We start from the raw sequence: 17,226 nt of genomic DNA, 5'->3' as shown, positions 1-17,226 counted from the left end.
TGGTAACACCTGGGGTGGCTAATGTGAGCAGTGCCCACCATGGGCACAATGCTGCATTTCCCACATCCCCTCCCTTGGATGCTGCTAATCCTGCATAATGCACGGACATAAGTAGTACTAATCACATACCTGCATTTCCCATAAATATGATACATTCCTCTTGATATGCAAATTATTTTGTCAAGGCGTCCTTTCCCCCCCCCCTTCCGACCCAGCTTATATATATGCTCCAAGCACGTGTGCTGTTTCATTCAGACGCTGTCGCCTCGACAGACCTGGTTTCACCTGAGGACGGCTACTTGCGTTGTGGCCGAAACGTCGTGAGAATTATTTTATTATGTTTTATTTTTATTATTTTATTACTTCCCTTCTACGTGACTTTACCGAAAGAACCAAGAAGATGAACATACTTCCTATTAATTTGCATATCCACATGTTTCATATCGATAATCTACACTCGTAGTATCCACATGTAAATCAACCTTTCATTTATTCCTGCTGAGGAAAAAATATAAGCATTATTTGGACCCACTTAATAAACACTATCGTTTCATTTCTTTTCCGTTTTCATTCGAATATAAAAAAATATATTGCTTATGTATAAATCATGTGTTTATTTAGAAACAGATGAAATATCCTTCTCTGTCATTGAAAATTACTTTTTTTTCTCAGTCCAACTCTTGTGAATCTACGACTTCCCTCCCTTCCCTGCACAATCCCAAGGGACATTGTATCAGTGGCTGTAAAAGCCTTCAGCTTTGTGGTTTCTTATTCATGAAGCAAGGTTGTCTACAAGCTTAAACTCCTATTTTCCATTCACCCCTTCAGTTCAAATCCTTTGTAAACCCCTCACTGATATCGTGAGTTATCACTGCACCCGTAGAATCATCACACTTACCATTTTCTTTGCCATTAAGGTGCGTGCCATTTAGCTTAACCCTACCGTTTTGCTTCTTATGATAAACTATCGGTACACTCATAGGCGTTTAAGTCTTTTACATGTTTTGTTTAAAAAGAAAAAGCGTAAGCGATCCAACCGGAGGCTTATCTTGGGACATGATGCCAACAACACAATCAAGAAACAATTGTGGGAAAAGTTACAAAGTGTTCTGTCGTTGAATTTTGTATTCCTTGGAAATATTTTGTAAAAAAAACAACCCTTTATGTTGCTTCGAATCTAACATCTTGGTAAGTTTAACCGGAAGATATTAGTACATTTATACAATTACAGTATGTGTGAGCACATTTGCTTTCATAAAAGTAGCATTATTTATGAAGATAATATGAAATCCTGATGTCATCTTTGCAAATGACGTCTTGCTACTCTAGCAATGCAAATTTGTTAAGAACGTCTGCATGAAAAGAATTGTCAATAAACCCCCAATAATGATGATGTTTAATAAATATCTGCACCTTTTTAATTTACATTCACACTATATCCAATCAAGGGGCATACTTTACACGCCATGCAGTAAACGGTGATTGGCCATAAAACACGTTAAGCCAAGTAAAATTAGGATGAGAAAACGTTCTGAATTGGAAGCAATTACACTGGTTAGAATTACCTAAGCTGCCAGTTTAATGGAATCCAAGTTGATGTTATTTGGATCAGTGCACTTGTAGTAGCTTTAATGCATGACTTACAATCAAAATAGTGCAAAAATGTGTACTGGCTGAAATAATCGGAAACTCACCTGAGTGTTAATGCGGATGGCGCCAATGGAAGGGATTTCAAAATAAAACCCTGAAGCAGCCAAGCAGAAGATTAAATTCAAGGTTTGATCTTTCAGACATCACAGTATGCAGGGATGGTAGTGGTATTGCTTTTCTTAAGGGTATTAAATGTTAAAGTTCCATCAGAAAATGCTACATGCATTGTTCCATGAGAAAAACATCTGACATTTAAAAATGGCATGCCATTTTAATTATCTGTACCATGCAGTAACCTTAATAATGTCCTATCAATATAACCAAACAAATGTTTAAATTAGTGACAAACATTTGGGAAAAAGGGAATCTTTCAAAGAAATCACATCAATACAAGAACACAATGCACGTATATAAGCAGAGGCTTTACTTCTTCATATATCTATCAACATAAACAGAAACGTATTCTTTCCACAACCCAATTGGTCTCATGGCCTTCTGGGAGAGCATAATGTCAGCAACATTGATTCAGCACAAGCAGACTCTGGACCAGTTTCGACATCGTGTATCAGCAGCAGAGTCAGTCTTGCTTGAACCAGTGCTGATGAACTGCCAGTTTTTGAGACTCAAATATATTAAGATTACACGTTGTTTGTTTATCTGTTTTGTCAATTATATTATCCACAATGCTAATGATTATTTTGAGTTATGCCATACAATTGTAGTTCTTGTTGGCCAATCACTCGTACCGATAAAATATCAATTGCACTTATATACAAATACACATTTTGGTAACGCGGAACAACAACCAATTATCAGAGATATTGCGATGAAATTGGCTGTGAGTTCTGTATCGCAAATATTCAAGGAATTGGCCAAACATTTTAAGCAGAACCCTCCTGAAATATGTTGGCACACTTTGAATCATGTTGCCCTCGCGAACTATAGAAATGATTACGCGTGCAGGGTACGTTATACAACACCGTAATGTTCGTTCGCAATAATGCACACAGCACGTTAATAATGGGACATCACCGTGCTGCTATGGTTAGCACACTCGACTTGCAAAACCAAAGGTCACTGCATCAATTCCATTTCCATGGCGTGCAAGTTCAATAAGATGGCGAGTTGTTTCCACCCAGGAGAATAAATGGCTGCACCACAGTGGGGTCAAAGGTGGCTACTCCTACCTCTTCCAAGACGTCTGGCCTGTGTGGATACGTAGGCCAAATACCGACTCGTAGAGACCCTTCCGGCAGCAGTCGTGTGAGCAAGCTCTCGCCGGTTTGCACCTTGGCAGTCGGCATCACCACACAGGAATAACACGTGAATGAACGCGCGCAAGTCTCTTACCTTTGTTGGCACAGGCCATCCACTGAATAGGGGCCACGTTATAATTGTGCTGCCCCACGGAGAAGGTAAACACCCGCACCTGTAAGAGAAGAGGGGGGGGGACGACATTTTGAGACAACACTGCAGTGCATGCAGGGAGTTAGAGGAGCCCTCTCTGTCTAATTGATTCAACACAGAAACTATAGACGCAGCCGTCTCCTTTAACGGCCGTAGGCCAACACAGATTCTACTCTAATTATTGCGATTCGAGGAATGCATTCCCTTGCTTTGTATTTGTCACTGTTTTGTTCAACGAATGTATTAATCATCTGCATGCATTCCTTCTCGAGCAACGCATTAGTGTGAGACATCTCGGGTTTACGGTCCTAACATTGTCCCATTAAGATGGTGTAAACCTGCTGTAGCATTCTTGAGCTTGAACAGCCCACGCCAACAGCACAGCACTAATAATGTGAATTCGTTGCTGCTCAAGCAGCCAATTAGGATTGGCCGCGTAATTATAGCAATCTTTTTATTCCAATGCTGGTTCTCGAAGTGAATGCAAGCCACAGACAACGAACATGTTTGGCGATGAAGGATTGTGTACATGTCAGATTCAACAGAGGCATGTAAACAGGTGTCATTCTGACATGTTTTTCTCCTGAGGGTGGTGAGCTCTGCAATGCAACAGGGGGGACTCTTTTCAACATATAACGCAACCGATTTTATCAACATGTCACCTCATCAGGCTGGCTGGGCCAACTCTTTTTCTTTCTTTTTGTTGGCATAAACTGAACACCCTCCCTGAAAGAAAGGCAATGCCGCCCCCAAGTGAATGGAGCTCTAGATTTTTATGTTTTTTACCCTTTGTGCAACCAAGAGTTTTAGTATGACCACCTTTGGTGGGGGGGGGGGGGGCAATACTGTAGTAATATTTGGGCAATGCTACAGAGATTCCACCAAATTCTCTTAGGGAAACATGTGGATGCGTCTTTATAGTTTGTGTTCCCGCAGGAGAAAATATTTTCCATGATGGGTTTTTTTATGCATACTCTTTGCTTCTTTCGGTAAAGTCACGTAGATAGAAAATGTATTGATCACGACGTAGTACATATGAAGCAGTTTTGTGTGCGAGCAGTTGATTTGGAGCAATGTGGTTGCATTGTTTTAACCCTATACATTTTTACATGAATTGCATAATTTGCTTAATGCACAAAAATTTGATGTTTTAATTGCCTTGTAAAAAAATCAAAGACACACACATGGAACACTGAAATTAACCTCGAGTATTATTGAGAATAAAAAATCTGAAAATTGCAATATCGCTGTTGAGAGGTACCCAGGCAATGCGGTGACTGTGATGTAAACTGTTGTGCTCTGTGGCAATTACGTACCTCCTCATTAAGGTGCGCAAAACAAAAAGAGCCCTAAGATGTTTTACAGCCTGGAGGGTCGTGCACGGAAAAAATGCATTAACCTACTCGATCAAGCACTCACCAACCCTCATCTCTCTCGGCTCTAGGACATTGGCTGCAGTATTTATTAATTACCTGTCCGATTACCCCCATTATCGCACCGTCACATCTTGTCAATTAGGCATAGAAAGCCGCCAGCCACCTGGGATTACTTGAAGTGTAATAAATCATCAGCTGCGCCTCTTTGCTGGGTATTTTACACGAGGAATCGAAGCATTTGTGCTCTTGTGTTGGGTCCACAACAAGAGCAGCTGCTCAATTCATCTGGGATGAGCAAGAGACACAGGTCACCTGTTTGAACTGAATACTGAAATAATCATTATCATCATCATCAAGTGGCATAATGTGTTTCTGTACGTGCTGCCCATACACAGTTCCCTCTGCCTCTTTAGATCTTTTTTTGCCATATTCGTAGGTTTTTTCGGTAGCTGCTAATTCGGCTGTGACGGTCCCACCTGATGACGGAGACTTGTGTTGCCTCCGAAACGTCGTGATTTTTGTTTTTATTTTATTTTATTTTCATTAATTTTGATGTTTTACCTACGTGACTTTACCGAAAAAAACCTAAGAATATGATTCCTTGCAGTCACGAAAGCTTCAAATCTAGAATCTTTTTTGCCGTCTTCTCTGCTGTTATTGTTGTTATATCCCATTGTTACAAGCATCTGTCTGATGTGTCTTCCCATCTGGTAATAGGTCATATGTTCTTGGTTCTTTCGGTAAAGTCACGTAGAAGGGACTTTACCGAAAGAACCAAGACTATGAATCCCTGCAGTCACGAAAGCTTTAAATCAAAATGCAGGTCTTATGTTGTTATTGTTAGATCCCATTGTGGCAATTCTCTGTCAGCTATATCTTCCCATCTGGTCATAAGACTTCCGTCGTTATTAGAAACCATTGTGCCAATTCTTTGTCAGATATATCTTCCCATCTGGTCATAGGTCTTCTGTTGTTGTTAGAACCTATTGTTCCAAGCCTCTGTCTGCTATATATTCCCATCGGGTGATAGGTCATCTGTTGTTATTGTTAGATCCCAAGGTGCCAAGTCTCTGTCTGCTGTCTCTTCCCATCTGGTCTTCCTCGTTTTTGTATTCCATGTATCAGTTGCCATTGCATCAGTTATTGTGATAACTTCATTGCAGTATCTTTGTATAGTACAGGGGTCGGCAACCTACGGCTCCGGAGCCGCATGCGGCTCTTTACGGGCTGCTTCTTGACCATATGTACGTATGTACATAGATGCATTGCGGCTCTTGAAATACTGAATTTTGTACCGAATTGGAAAGAAATGGCTCTTCTTGTTATTTTGGTTGCCGACCCCTGGTATAGTAGGATGATTATGTAATTAGTAATTATGAAATAATAGGTAAAATGGTGCAGCCCTGCAATTACTTGCTCATATCACTGCTGGCTGAAGGACCTCCATTAGAGGAAGCTCTAGAGAGGGCCTTTAGTGGTTATTTGGCCTCCACTTCCAAGCTGGCCAGATGAGAAATAATGGTAACATAATATAAATACAACATGTATTGTGCAAAGATGTTTTCACATATCCACAAACCATGGATATCCACAGCTTTTAGTGTGTACATATTAGAGTCCATCCACACGTCAATACGGGTCGTGGGGGTGGGGTATTGGAATAAAATACATTTATAGCTTGTCATTCCTTTTGACACATACCCCACGATGCCACTATGGGTGGGATATGTGAACACTGCTGAGAACAGGGCACTACAGGAACCCTTGGGAATCCTGCAACATTAATTTTACGTGTCAAAATATGTGGTCATATTTGATAGAAAAATCAAGATAGCATATTTAGAAAAATCAACCCAAAACCTGAACATAAAAAAAAATCTTAAGACACTTCGATTGGTTTTGCCTCAGTAAGAATTGGCCATACTGAACCGATAACGCAATAACGTGTTGGAAATACTTGCACTGTCGAGCTGAACCTGATATCAACAAAGTCAATCTGCATATAATTTCCATGCTGAGAACACACGCCTGACGCTTTAACTATTTCCGTGAAGAAATTCACAAAAACATTTTAAACGCAAGATTTCAATGCTTTTTGTAATTAAAAAAAGGATGGATTGTGTTGGCAGTGGTGCCTGAGTAACACATTAAACAAAAATATCACAATTATTCTTATGACTATTTTCGAACAGAAAAAAAAATGTGGTGATGTTTCAGGCGATGATTCTTCTTCAGAACAGAGCAAAAATGGGCACTGCATGAAATGTCAGCAAATCATCTGCTTTTTTTCTTTTATTTGGCATTGCCAGTGCCCAATGTTTTGAGAGTTTAACATAGCTTGTTGTTTAACCCATTTCCAAAATCACTTGAAATTTAAACACCAATTCTTAGAAATATTTTATAGAAATAGAAACCAAGAATTCTCTATGAAAAAAAAAAACCTTGTTTAAGTGCTAGGACACAAAATACAAATTAAAATAGGTGAATGCAGATAATGCTGACATAACCATGGCGAGACCTGTCACCATATAAGAAGCACTACGTTGATAACACAATATTGGAATTGTGCTTTATCAATAGGCATACTATTATCAATACGTGTTTAATTGTCAAATTTAGAAATGATACTTAAAAAAAAACCATTATGACTATTAAAAGTTCAGTAATGTAGATGACTATTTACTTTTTTCCAAGCAGCGGTTTTAAAATTAAGTTTAGAGAAAACGGTGAAAAAAATCCATTATTATTATATTCCATATTTCTTTGGTGAATATTCAGAGCTCATCATTTATTCACGTGCTATGGGAAGTGAGAACATAAACAGAAATGAAAGCCCAGCATGGGAGGGAGGGGGGAAAGCCGACGCCATATGTGGGATGTAATCTTTTGGGAGTCCCAAAAAATATCTGAGAATGTTTTAATGTCAAGTGTTACAGCCCAACAAAACGCTAAAGTAAATAACACCAAGATCATCATCATTGTCAGAGCAGATGTGTCATCTGTGGCTCTAGAAACGGCAACATCATTAAAACAAAAGTGTACATACTGTGGCTGTTAAGCAATTCGATCTCGCGATCACTGAAAAGATTACGTGTCTCTAAAACGCCTGCAATTGCACTTGGTAACGATTCGTAAAATGTTTACAATTATTTAAAGTTAATTGTTTAAAACATAACTTTTCGTGGTGATTACATAATCTCAGCATTGTTTTGCTAAATTTAGCATGGGGTACTGCAAATCATGTGTAATTTCACATGGCTCTCATCGATCAGATTGCATTATGGAATAACAATATAGCACAACTATGTACGAGAAAACGCAATATTTTACAGTAATTAAAGCAGAGCACATGTTATCAGAGTGCTAATTAAGGAGGTGTTTGCTGTACAAGTGCTTTAATGGGAGCATGTGCTTACGTCAGTGCAGACAAACGCATGAGACTGCAGGTATTGCGGATGTTAGTGCTGTCAGGAGCCACAACGGATGCGCAGATGTGGTGAGGGCAGTAAAGGCACCGTAAAGATAATGAGGCTGCAGCAAAGTTTAATGAGGCCGCGCAGCAGATTTTAACCCATGGTGTTTCCGAAAAATGCGCAGATTAAAAATAAACTGAATTAAAAGTATAAATAAGGCCAAAACACAACCAACCAACAACACATCTCTCCGATGTGTTTTCAGGGCGCACCGGACAAGCTCCCAGCTCGCGCGGCGAAATGTCGGACATCATGCTGGACAGCACACGGTAGTACAACTGGTCGGCACACTGGAGAGCCATACGCCACAGTCGCGAATGATGGTAAAAAAAACCCACCTCTTTTTTGGGCCAGTTGTAATTCTCAAAAACGTCCTGGGCGCGGTCCTCTCCTCCGTCGGTGAACATCATGATCATCTTGTTGCAGTTGGCTCGGGTAACGTTGTTCTGCTCATGGGGGAAAAGACAAGAAAGTGGCAGAAATAACGTACCAAGGGACTCACTACCGTGCGACTTTTCACAGTTGTTCTGTTGCGGCTCTCCGATGTGGTTTCCAGGGTTGTGTACCGCGCGTTGTTCGGCACAGTCTCCGACGTTTCGCTCCACAGGCTAGGAGCTTCGTTTTTTGTTCCTTCAGATTGGTTTCTGAAGAAGCTAAAAGCACGTGGAGTTTCAACGTGGGACAAAAAGCCGAACAAGTGGTACAACCTAAAAACACATCGGAGAGCTGAAGAAACGTATTTTGCTCTTGTATGACCGTATAGGTAGTGATGTCAATTGTCACACGTGAGAGAGTGATATACATGTTTATATAAAAAATTATTTAATTACAATGGTTATTGCAACATTTGCAGACCACAGACTTTTTTTGAATTATTGCAAAAAACGGAGTTAAATTCTCATTTCAATGCAATCACAAAAGCAGTATTTAATTTAATGGATTGTTGTTGTTTAAATCGTAATTAAGCAGTGTACCGAACATTACTTATTTATTTCACAATCAGATTTTCTTACATATGTATGCTCTGCACAATTAACGGCGCAATTGTGAGCACTTCAGAGGGGATGTCTCTCGCCCATCCGTGCCGTATCTCCAGCCCTCCAAATATGTGGATTAGCATGCCCTGCGAGGTTCAAAGGAAGCCGTACGTTTAAGAGCTGCTCAAACGCGTACGTAAACGCGGCCTTGTAGTTCGTCATCCCCTTGGCAGTCAGCTTCTCCACGGACTCGCTGAGCATTTGCTTGTTGCGTACGTTGGCTTGCACTAAGTGCTTGAAGCAGGAGACCGGGACGGCTTCGTTGTGAAACTGTGTAATACATAAATAAGTAAACAATAGACAAAAAACACACATGCAAAAAAATTTACCCGTAAAAACAAAGTTTTTCACTATAAATCCTTTATATGCGTGGCATCGGTTTTATTTTATTATTCATTTCTGTTTTTCTTGAGTAAGAGTTTCATTTTTATCACATTGGTATTTTAAATTAAATATGAAAAAAAATTTTTCCTAAAAAGTGGAAAATTTTTGAAAAACATTTTCGCGAAAATAAATTGTCACGCACAACGAGTCTGTGTGCAAAATGTCAGCTCGATTGGATCACGGGAAGTGGGTTAAAAAACGACCGAAAGATTTGCACGGTCGTAAGCGCGCAAGCAAGCAAGCAAGTGAACTTAATATAAAGGATTTTTTTTAAAAAGTTAAATGTCAGGGACTTTTTTTTTTAACACTCATTCGTTTGCAATATGTTATACGCTTAAATACAATGTTTATACCGTGCGTATTTAAATTGTAAAATGTTAAGTAGTTGTAGTGTAGTTTAAATTCCACACATCTCTATGGACAATAATATCTGCCATCGGTTATTTCATTAAAAAAACTTTACAGAGCATTTTCCTGGTCCCTAATGCCATCAGCAAACAGCCCATTAATTGCACATGTATTTTTAACGTACGTGATACAATAACCACATGGAACTAATGGTAATGCATTTTATTTGAAGACCGGGCGAGCAAACATCAGACTATAATAATAGTTCTATTTTGGTTGTACCTTAAGGAAATGTCTGAGGCACAATACTTACAGATGCTACATTCACGTAATCATCATCGGAAAGGGTTTCCAGCATTTCAGACACCGACTTCTTCATCAGTTTTAATGTGAGTCCACTGACACTTCCGCTCCTGAAGCAATGCAAACAAGGTGTAACAAAGGAAAAACAACCCAGTCGTTATGCAGCACGACTGAAAGCAGGCATCTTTTATTCATCTTGCGTCTTCAAGGTCATTGTAACACAATAAGCAATTGCTGCATTGTATTTAGAAGATAATGATACATTTTCCAGGTGCCCTCTATTTTCAAAGTATAATTTAAAACTATTTAAAAAAAAATAAGTATTTTTTGTTGGAAAGTAAACATGAATAACGCTTGCGAGAATGTAATACATTTTCGAGCAGCACACGATGACCTCAAGGTTTTGGTGGCGGTTATCTGATCGGAATTTATCTTCACCCCAAATGGTGATGCCTTTCAGATAATGCGTTAAAAGTAAGCACACCACAAGCACTACTCAATGGCTTTCGTTTGATGAAAGGAAGCCATTTTTTCCTTTAACTTTTTTAAAGACCCCCGTAGCTAATTGCTGTTTGCCTTGCTGAAAGCGATAGTGCATTTTTGGTTTAAGACAGTAAACAGTATAAAAAAATACGGCCACTGGCAACACTCACAGCGATGGCAACAATCATATTTGCAAACATTTCAAACAAAAAATGCGCTTGCATATTACTTCTAATCTTTGCTATTGATGTTTTAAAGATATTTAATGTGAAATTGAAAATGTTCCAAAAATACTTCTGGGTTTTTTTTTCTCTTTTTTTAGGAAAATGAAATGTGACTGGAAGCTCTAGTGGTCACGCTCATGGCCAGAAAAAAATTGTTGTGGAAAGGAAGGTCATGTCATTCAGAGGTCTAATATTTAAAACACAGCCCCAGGCTATAGGCTATAGGATATTATCATGGTCTGGATATGGGGCTATAGTTAGGAGCCTGAACAGTATAAATCTGAAGTGCTCGCAAATATATATAAGTATAAAAACACATTGCTCAACTATTTGTTCAGCATTTGAAGCAAAGTCTTTTTATGTGCAGTGGCTTATATCTAAGCTCTATCTATTACATGCATTGATCTGAGGGATAACCATGATGAAAAATGACGTGCAATCATTATCGATATTAGTGGTGTAATGATGCATGCACCCCCCCCTCCACCCACTGATTGGATGAATAGTTACATTTCAGGGTCAAGATTGGATTAAAGAATGGATATTATTTTAACATCGTGGAGAATGGTAGCGACTCTAGCGGCAGCAGGGGATCACATGAACTCATTGTATTCAACACACGTGATAAAAAAAAATACTCATACAATATGATGCATGTTTTGAGAGCTTCAGAATTGAACATGTGTTGGCGAAGTCATGTTTGCATAGACCACAATACCTGCAGTCATAATGCAAACAAAGACATGACCCTGATAATGTATGCACTGTCCTTGAAGTTGATTGGTCCACACCCGAGACACACCCGAGACAGACAAGGACCAATCAACTTCATGGACAGTGCATACATTATCAGAGTTATGTTTTTTGTTTGCATTATGACTGCAGGTATTGTGGTCTATGCAAACATGACTCTTTGTAAAAAAAAAGGTGTCAGTTTTGTTGCCAGATAAAAGGGTAAAAAACCAATTATCATATTTTTTACTGGCAAATGAGGTTCCAATGATGTGTTGGCGAGTTCGATGTACCATTACGCCACAAAGAAAGATCAGAGTTGACCCAAAACCGTTTGACTGCCACTCAAACAAGTAGAACTTATACAAAGAGTATGAGCACATTGCATGGCCTACCCATAACAAGAAAGGCAATTGACGGTGATTGTTTAGCAAAGAGTGAAGAGTCGCTAACTACTGGCACACACACACATCCGGGTTGACAGGAGTGTATGATAGGCAGATCAAATTAGCAATTCACCATGGTTACTGCACCGGCTAGACGTTATGATTGTATGCGTTACATTTAATAACTTTCATTTTGTTTTACAACTGCTGCTTGAAAACAATTTATGCCATGAAAGGGTGATAAAAAAAAGTGAAGGAGGAAATTGGATGATAACAACTCTGACATTACAGTAAAAAATAAAAATCTCTCTTCACTGCGAACAAGTTAAGTAACGTTTCAGTTTGATGAAAGGCAATACATGTGGAATGTTACAATCGCATCTCTGATGTGACATTTCATTTACTACTATGTTTAACATTCTCTGAAGTACATACAACTAAATTAAACAAGCCAGGAGACCAGTTTAACGTGAACTGCGTTTCCCATATTTAGGATTAAAAGTTAAACTTTAATACTGGAGCCCCCAAAGTATAAATTGTGCAGCTTCACATTTTAGTATATCATGCACGCGGTGTTGAAATATGTTTCAAGGTTTGCACTTCATTTTGTTTTAACCACGTGACACCTCCTGGGACCAGGATTGGTTCATTTGGTAGAGTTACCCGAGTCGCCAAGATGGCAAAGAGCAAAAATAAATTACAGCAGTGAAGCAAATAGAATATAAATCAACGTTAAATAATACAAGCCCTTTAATGTGAATTGGGTCAGGCAGATTATCTTTAGACTGATCAGACTACAATCGCAATTTAGTTACATAAATATTACACGACACTTTTTTTCTTATAGTGTTAATGTTTAATGTGTTGCGTTTTTGTTGTTGTTTTGTTAATTGTGTTTGTGCAACACTGCCAACGCAGCACCATCAGCAAGTAATGCGTACAAATACGTCGATATACTGCATATGTCAAATTCGCCTGGATACGCATGAAATAAACGTTTCTCCATTCGCAAACGGTACTTTTGGCCCTCGGAGAAGCAAAGTCAAAATACAGAGTCGTGGTGCTCATAACCTGTTTACAAGTGGAGAAAATTTCACTTTGCTGTGGTGAGGGCAAGCCAGTGTTGACGTTACACTCAGCAGCACGAGTGTGTGAAAAGTCTATGTTCATGCAAACGATGTGCGTTAGATGAAACACATTATTTGGTGATGCGGCTGCATTGGCAGCAAGTGCACAAGCACACACGCAACAAAAATGTCTACGCATTCGTCAATAACGTGCCCAAAAATATACAGAATACTTTGAAACATTGTTCCTTTTATTGACGAACGTGTTAAGTTTCCGAGGAAGTGTTATTGACATTCATCACAAGCACTGCCTTAAGACAACAACTAAATGTGTCAAGTGGTGGTAAAGCGAGACGAAAAAAAATCGATTTCTAAATCGATTCATGATCCTGAATTATGACAATTATATTTATCATGAGGAGCGTTGCATCTTTACATGTACACGGTAATTTTTAACCATAAATGTGTGTGTATATATCGGCACACATAAAAAAAAGAATCACACTTAACAGTGTCCTGGAAGCCAGGACAGGTTAAGGTACAAACAAGTTTGTTATTCTACATTGGCTGTTTAGCGCTATTCGCAATGTAATAACATTTAGACGTTCGCTTAAACTTTTACTTCATTAAGCACTATTTTATGGAAGGCTTACAGCGACTTAATATGTCATAACGGTTTAAAATGTTTATCTGTGAATGCAATCAATTGATATAGGATTTAAAATAAATAAATATAGGGCATAATCCAATGACATTTTTGTTACAAATCCAATTTTCATTCTGATAAATTCCAATCATTAGCAATGTTAAGCTGATCTCCTGAACTGGCAGAAAAGGGGAGGTCAGGGGTTGGGCTATTTACGATTATGACCGAATCTGATGGCAACACCCATAGTATTTACCATTCGCAACTACACCTGAAAAATACATCACGATGTTATAGAGAGTACATTGTTTCTAGATATATAAAACTAATTCTATTCCTTCTCGGCGAAACAATTTTGCGAGCAAAGAAAGTAGACGCACACGTGAAGGTGTGATGAAAAATGAGAGGTAGTGATGAAGTCATGGTCACCCGATGGGATGATGCTGCAAGGCACTGTGGGTAGTGGCATCAATCATGGTCAGTGGACATGTAATGACGCATCAATTCATCTGTATGTATACAAAAAATAGATTTTTACACTCACGATACATGCATCAAAACACGTGTGTAAGAATCGATAATGTTGTATTCATCACATACATATAAATACAACTATGAACTAAATCCCGGCCATTCTTAATCCACCATTGGATGATGGAATCCCCATGCCTTGTCAGTCACTGGTTTTATTTGACCATACTTCAATCATACTGGTGAAGTGTCGGGGGAGGGGAAGCAAGATCGGTTCTGATGTCACTTGCCACTGATGTTAGCTGTGGCCGGGAATTGAAACTCAGGTCGTCACATTCATAGTGCAGTGTACTAACCACTGCACCACCTCTTCCACTGCTCTTAGAGTAATTGTCATTGTGAAAATGGTCAGTATGACCCTGCACTAGAGGTACGACAATGCACCACAATATAAACAACAACAAAAACCCCCCATCTGATTCTTTAATCGAATCTTGACTTTTAATCGTGACAATTCTTTGAATTGTGATAGGCAAATTTATACACGCCGAATGGATTAGCCTTCATCCAGCAACGAAATTAAAATAGTTGTTGATAATGATTGCAGATATATCTATGGTCATATTATTATTGCACATTGAGTTGGCATGTCAAACACGTTAATGAGTAACGTATACAACATGTTGAAACAAGAACAGTTCTGTGGCAAACATCTACCACCGCGACAAAATAAATTTCTGCCAACTCAGCCTGAGGGGAAATTTTTGCTATTGCAAACGGCTGTCATTTGCCATGCTCCTCCGTACTCACACGTCTATAATGATCACCATGTCCTTGGGAGATGAGGCCCCTTGTATGTACCTGCAAAGAAACACAAATCATGTCAACACGCGTGCATGTGCACGAATGGCAATCGTCGAATGCCGCAACTGAGCGTGGAATTAATAGCACGGCAACTACATCCCGTTTATCGGAGGGATTGTTTAATCGCCCACATTAAAATGTATTTAAATACCAATATGCAATGCAAACTATGCTTTTCCTTTGAAGTCTTGCATTTTTTCCTCTATCAGTAACGTACTGCTCCGTCTTGAAAATGTGTTTCTTAATGAGGCAATGGAAATTCAACTTTTTTCATTTTATTAGCTCTTTTTTTATTGGCGGCAAAGAACTATGATGACACCGCTTTTGAGTGATGGCATTTGAGACATTTGAGCATTTGTCTCTCTGCGAGCTTGTTCCTCAAGCCATAACGGGAAGCATTTCCCGGCACGCTCGGTTTGCTTGCTTGACTTTCTGCGCTTGAGGGACAAGAGCCTCTCGAAATGACCGGGGCTGCAGGCATAAAGGTAAATGAAAATGCCAGGAGTGCTGCGATGGAGGTGGAAATTACTGCCGGCCACATCAATCACACAGTCCCCCAGCATAAAGTTATTCTTTATTGCAGGCAGACGCTGTAAATTACTTTCTTTTTTGCTATATGTCAATCTATAATTAGGCCAGATGGTACAATAACTTTAGTACATTCAAATTTACTTTATTTATTTTTACTGCCATTTTCTGTTTTTAAGTCTTGAGTGCAGTCATGATAGGAATGTTTACGGTTATTATTGTTATGATTTTGCTAATATTAAATGCGTTCCAAGAAATACTGCCGAATTCCGTAGTGTTGTTCATTATTTTTGTACAGAGGAACTGCTGAAATAAAATGAAGCTCATGAGCATTCTCATTGGTTTCAACTCCAGAATTCACATCAAGTTGTCTGTACATTGAAACAATACAGGGCATGGCATAGTTCATTTGTGAATCATGATATGAAAACAATGATTACATCAATTGTCATGGTACTACAGTCTCTGATGTAGCTATTTGAGGCATCTACGTTCAGTGGATAAATTCACGATCAAGACAGCGTTGGTTCCAGTGAATCCAAAAGACTGGGTGTAATGTGAGCGTTGTTTTTTTTTTATAAACGTCACATTTGAAATAGTACATGTTTATAAATGGTTAAAATGTGTTTGGAAACTCTGTCACAGTAAATGTCATATTTTATTGTACCACAAAGTGTATAAACTGGTAGCATGCTGGTATAAATTATATATATGTGGGTGCACACCCATATTTGGCATGACTTTAATGTAAAAATTTAAGTAAATATTTTATTGCCATGATAAACGCAAAACGTGATGTTGTACACATACGATTACATCACAGCCAGTTACATGTAATGCCCCCATTATGACCGCTACTGCGATGATCTAAACGTTGAGGAAATTGGCTGCAACTCTGCATTGCAGGGATCAGATTTATGCGGCGATGCTCAAACCAGTCAACTCCATTAAAGGCAGCTCTGGGGCAATAAATTACGCATAAAAATGAATGATTGGATGAACGAATGAATGAATCAAGCGGTAAGCGAGCAAGAAATATGGTGGCCCTTGGCCGTCCGCTTCACGAGCGCTTACCACGGCCGCCTGCGGACATCAAACAAATCCACGTCTCCCGGAGCCACCCAGGGAGTTGCTAAGGGAAAGGAGGAGGAGAATAAATAAATAAATATATCAGGGCGTTTGCGGTTAGCAGGGCATGCTGCAAAGCGCGACACTTTGCATTTTTCAGCACTTACAAGTGGAGTGGCCGTTTAAGGGCCCTTTCACCTGGGGCCATTCAGCAGCTCCACTTGGGTTGGAGGCAAAATTCATTATTTGGCTTTGTGCAGGGATATCGGGACTTTCTGTTGATGGGTGGAACAATGACATTGATTCACCGATGAGTGTGATTATTCAGCTCGCGACGTCTTGGCTGCGTGGGATTTGTCTGCAGTTGTGCTGCATTGATTGGCTCGCTCTCCAGTGTTGTTTCCTGGTTATAACTGGTACCATTTGAAAACATGTTGGAGAGCTCAGGAAACATGTATTAAACGGCATGTGTAAGAAGTAACAATTGATGTGTTTTGTTTCAAATGTGTTGTATTTTGGGTAGAGCAGTGGTGTGTTAGCACACTGCACTATGACCTCAGTGGCCTTAGTTCGATTCCAAACCGTGGCTCACAGTGGCATGTGATATCTGGGCAGGTCTTTTCCCTCCCCTGCGAGATTCACCAACACACATTGACCAGCGTAGAAAAGTATGGTCACGCAACTCTCATAACCAACAAGTTATTGGGGTAGTCTTCACCCAGCAGTGGATTGACAAATGGCACTAAATATATGTTGCAATTAATGGGTTCACATCAGAA

At 39.3% G+C, this 17,226-nt stretch overlaps 1 protein-coding gene across 1 annotated transcript in view; it reads right to left on the bottom strand.

Moving 5' to 3' along the window:
* The window catches only part of LOC144934784 (voltage-dependent calcium channel subunit alpha-2/delta-2-like), a 148,556-nt gene that overhangs the window by 45,940 nt on the left and 85,390 nt on the right, over positions 1-17,226 (bottom strand). The window contains exons 8-14 of the mRNA XM_078860929.1: positions 16,454-16,511; positions 14,798-14,848; positions 9,989-10,088; positions 9,055-9,213; positions 8,245-8,352; positions 3,001-3,079; positions 1,695-1,744 (exon numbers count right to left, since the gene is read on the bottom strand). Coding sequence (XP_078717055.1) covers positions 1,695-1,744; positions 3,001-3,079; positions 8,245-8,352; positions 9,055-9,213; positions 9,989-10,088; positions 14,798-14,848; positions 16,454-16,511 — 605 coding nt within the window. The remainder of the gene's footprint in view (positions 1-1,694; positions 1,745-3,000; positions 3,080-8,244; positions 8,353-9,054; positions 9,214-9,988; positions 10,089-14,797; positions 14,849-16,453; positions 16,512-17,226) is intronic.

This window comes from Lampetra fluviatilis, chromosome 11 (assembly GCF_964198595.1).
Source record: "Lampetra fluviatilis chromosome 11, kcLamFluv1.1, whole genome shotgun sequence".
NCBI lineage: Eukaryota > Metazoa > Chordata > Hyperoartia > Petromyzontiformes > Petromyzontidae > Lampetra > Lampetra fluviatilis.
Note: the sequence above shows the minus strand (reverse complement) of the source record. Positions and strands in the feature narration are given on the sequence as shown.